The 4,236-nt window shown below is 47.9% G+C and overlaps 1 protein-coding gene across 9 annotated transcripts in view; it reads left to right on the forward strand.

Annotated features, from left to right (window-relative positions):
• The first annotated feature begins 32 nt into the window (after window positions 1–32).
• ZNF384 (zinc finger protein 384) overlaps window positions 33–4,236 on the forward strand; it is a 34,435-nt gene continuing 30,231 nt past the window's right edge. The window contains exons 1-3 of one of the 9 annotated variants that reach the window (XM_019548920.1): window positions 33–243; window positions 420–485; window positions 972–1,021. In XM_019548920.1, the coding sequence (XP_019404465.1) occupies window positions 128–243; window positions 420–485; window positions 972–1,021 (232 nt within the window). In that variant the 5' untranslated portion in view covers window positions 33–127. Of the gene's footprint in view, window positions 244–419; window positions 486–629; window positions 648–673; window positions 1,022–1,080; window positions 2,215–4,236 lie in introns of those variants that run through there. The other 8 variants (XM_019548924.1, XM_019548925.1, XM_019548926.1 and 5 more) reach the window with 8 other exon arrangements.

Raw genomic sequence — 4,236 nt, forward strand, 5'->3', positions numbered from 1 at the left:
GGTGCAACCCGCCCCCGCCCGGCCTCAGCGTAGAGAGCCCCCACCCCACGGGCCGAGCCGCTGGGTTATTTATGAGCCTCATTAATATCCAGCCGCACGGGACCCGCCCCGCGCCCCCCGCCGGGAAATGACATCACAGCTGGGGGGCCCGGGCTATGGCGCGTCTTCCGGGGTCAAAGCCAGCGCTTCCGCCCCTCCCCCTGGCCGGGAGCCGCCCTGCTGCCTGCACCACTACTACTTCCGGTAGGTGCCGGCGCGCTTCCCTCCCCCCGCGGGGCTCGGCTGCCTGCGGGCTGCCGCGGGAGAGCTCGGTCGCCCCCTCCCTGCCTGCTAAAAACGCCACTTCCGGTTTGTTAGCAGCCCGTAGGCTGCCGCGCTCTACCTGTGCCTGTTCCTTACATCACTTCCGCTCTCCCTAGCGCTCCGGATGTGGCAAAATTTGCCCCGCCTCCTGACCCGGAAGTGACTCGCCGATCCTCTTTCCGGTGAGGAGGCCGCCGCCGCTGCCGGAGCCGGGGTCGGGGTCACTAGTGGCCGGGGGAGGTGCCCAAGGACTGGCGGTGCGCGGAGCGAGAGGGAGGGAGGGAACGAGAAAGCCCGCGGTGGTGGTGTTTCCGGCGCCGGCGTGACCCGGAAGCGGAAGCGGGGTGGGTTGCCCGCCCGCCTGCTTGTCTGTCTGTCTGTCTGTCTGTCTTGGTGTCTAGAGCGAGGACTTGCGGGAGGAACCGCTGCCCGGAGCCGCGGGGCACCCGGGCCCCAGGGCGGCGACTGCCCCCGCTATAGCCAGGGCGGGCCCGGTGGCTGCCCGCGTCCCTGCACCGCCCCCTGCCGCCCCTTCCAGGGCGGGCGGCGGGGCGGGGGCGTCCTGCTGCCGCTGTCGCCTGTGCAGCCTGGCCCGCAGTCCTTGCGCCCGTTCCGGAGCTGTGTCGCTGCCAGCCAGCCCAGTGATTTTCCTGGTGGTTTATTTTCAGAGACAGCCCTGGAAGGAGGAGAAATGCAAGAGGAGGGAGAGTGAGAGGGGGTAAGACACTTCCAGGAAAATCCAGGGAACAGTGTGAGTGACTCCAATGGGAGGTGCCCTCCCCTTTGACTCAGAACTAATTCAGGTCCCTGGGGTGGGTGCTGCTCATGCACAGGGGCGGGTGGTGGGTGCCCAGAGCGCGCGCTATCTGGAGCACTGCTCCTTTCGGCTGTTGGTTTTGGACAGGGGAGCAAGCTAGCCCAAAGGGGCTGTGGAAATAAGGTAGAGGGCTCTTCCCTTGTGCAGCATTAGTTTATATGCAGCTGTGTGTCACACAGGTGAAGTAGGATGAGTCAATCAATGACGCACAGTTTCTTTAACCCCTAGTGAGCAGGAAAGGGGAATGGGGTATACAGGACTCTTTTGTCCTTGGTAGTTGGGGTATTGCTGGTGTGTAACCAAATTTGGCCTTTTAAACTGTATGGAAATCATCAGTTTCAGCCCCCCACCTGTCAAAGCTTTGCAAGCATGCTTTTGCATCCTGTCAGATGTTTGATGTTTCACGTTTGGCCATCAGCCTAAATTGTTGTCAGCAGCACTGGGAAGGCTGGCAGTATTCCATCCTTTAAAGAAGGTTTTTTACAGGTTGAGTGTTGCTTTGTATGCCAGTCTCAAGAGACATATTCAGGATTTTGTTCAATCAATTGTAGATATAATTTATAAACATCACAAATAAATTTCCTTTGTAAAAGAAAGGAAAGTTGTCTGCAAAGCCTACTGTTCAACCTTGCATACCCAACCTTAACTGTAATCTCCTGACATGCACTCTTACCCTTGCTGTACCTGTGCATGTGGGTACCAGTGATTAAAGCAATGCTTATGTGAAATATAAGCCCAGCCAATTTAGTGTGTGAATCTGTGAAGCTCTGTAAGGGTCATGTTGCTGATTCCGTGATCCTCGTGACAAACTGTAATTAAGTGCCCTGGTTTGTTCGGTTGTTTATTTAGTACGTGTAAATCTATGGTCTGTACGTACATAGAAAGTATTTTTGGTTTATATCAGGAGGGTACATTGACATCTATCTGATGCTAGACTGGTGAATAGGAAGAAGGTCCCGTCACTGGCCTGTTTGTGGAAGCTGAGATGATGAAGGCACATCAGTGGGAACATGCTGTGGTGCAGGGTTGAAGCTCCATCCCGTATGTGATAGTTGTAGAGCAATTGGAAGGGTTACGTGCAGAGTGCTGGTAAAGTAAGTGTGAGTTGTGTTAAAGTGGGGATGCTGAAGTGGGATGCATGTTTTCATATGGGTTTTTAGACCATAACTGGAGGGGGTGGGTATTGGGTAAGAGGATAGAAGTCTGGTGGAGGAACCTTCTTTTCAAATTTCCTTACTCTGGAAGTTTGCCATGCTAGTGTGATTGCATGAAAGTTTCATTCCTGACGCCACTTTTTTTTTTTCTAGTTCCTTGTAACTTTGTCAAACTTCTGTCTTGAGCTGAAATTTCCAGGCCTGCTGTCTGCTTAGGCATGATTTTTTTTTTTTTGTTTGGTTTTTTGGGGGGGGAGGAGTTTGGACAGAAATGTCTTGGCCTTTTTTTGAGAATTGATCCACTATTAAAAATTAAAGTTACAAACTTTTTAATAGTTCTGACAGTGGGTTAGATGGAGGCAGAATGTAGTTGATGGCCCAGTCAATGTTAGTTTGGATTTTTAGAGTTTAAAAAAATAATTACCTTTAACCATTTATCATCTTTCTAAATGAATAAGGGTTGCACAGTCCATTCGTGTGCTAAAAAAAAATCAGAATTTCAGTTCATTTTGAGCCCCCTCTTTTTTGACACGTAATTCTTTCCAAGTGGATCTGTGGGAGTCTTTAACCATTGCAATTTTATTTGCAAAGTACATACTGTTCTTAGTGTTGCATTGTGCAAACTGAATTTCATTTGTGGTTTAAGGTTGTGTCTATGTAAATTGTACAGGCACTTAGATTTGGTTTAAAAAAGAGGAGCTTAGGAAGTTCCATGGAGAAGACTCTTGCGCTTACTTGGGGAGTAACTCGAACATCAAGGAAATGCCTTAAGACCTGTTCCCTTGTGTGCATGAAATACAGTAGTACAGTCATGTAACACTGTATGCAGGACTCTTCTTCAGTTAGTGTGCATTATGAGTAGTGCTTGGTGAATGAGGCAAAGAAATGGACATGAGAGCTCTGCATTAATTTGAGCCAGGTTTTCACTGACATCCAGAGCAGTTCAGCCAAAAGTGACTAACTTCAAATGCATTTGTACTGGGGAATCTAAGCGTATAGAAAAGTGACATACTTACACTGGTATGAAAAAAAAAAATAGCAGACAGGACATAAGCCACCTTGACAACCTGTCAGGAGTGTCGTAATTTTGCCATACAATGTTAGCATGGTTAGGTGTGCAAACATGATTCACAAAATAAACCCGGAGATTTTAAATAGGAATCCACAGAATTAAAACCATTCTGCCCTGTTGTGGTCCATGTGGGTTTTTTGTAAATTTTTGTGTAGTCAAAAATAAGAGCAGACACTTTCTAAGGATTACTTTGGATCTATCAGTGGGCGCCTTGTGCCCTAAAAGGTTGAGAACAACTGATCTAGGTTTAAATCCTATGAATCCTATGTATATTACAACTGAGTAAGCGAATGGTTGTCCTACCCTAAAACAAGTAATTAGCCCTTAAGTGTTCTTGTTTCCATCAGTGTGAGGGTCACAACTGCCCAAGGTAGAAAGTGTAGGAGGTAGGAATGAATGGCAAGACTGTAAATAATTAATTTAAAAATTAGAAGCAACTGGGTTTACTTAAAAATAGTTTCCTCTCCATAGTGGTAAATTACTGTATAATTTTGGTGGATGTGTAGAAATTGTAGGGTGTCAAGTCTTTATCTTCAGTTTTAACTGTTTAAAAAATAAATGCCTTACTTTGCTGCTATTCTTAGTTACTTTTTAGTCTGCTCATTGAGTGAAATTCTGTAATGATATGTAATTGTGTAATTAAATCATGGAATCATAGAGAAGTAGGGCTGGAAAGGACCTCCAGAGGTCATTTTGTGCAACCCCCTGCATGAGGCAGGATCATCTCTATCCAAACCATCCTACCCATTCAAAAAAAAAAGTTGTTAGAATCAGGGCAGATGAAGCCTGAAAGAGAAAGTATAGAGGCAGAAAAGGATCTTGGAGTCATCATTGATGCCAAGATGAACATGGGCCGGCAGTGTGGGGATGCAGTCAGGAAGGCCAACCGC

Source organism: Crocodylus porosus, unplaced genomic scaffold (assembly GCF_001723895.1).
Source record: "Crocodylus porosus isolate Cpor-Errol unplaced genomic scaffold, CroPor_comp1, whole genome shotgun sequence".
Lineage (NCBI taxonomy): Eukaryota > Metazoa > Chordata > Crocodylia > Crocodylidae > Crocodylus > Crocodylus porosus.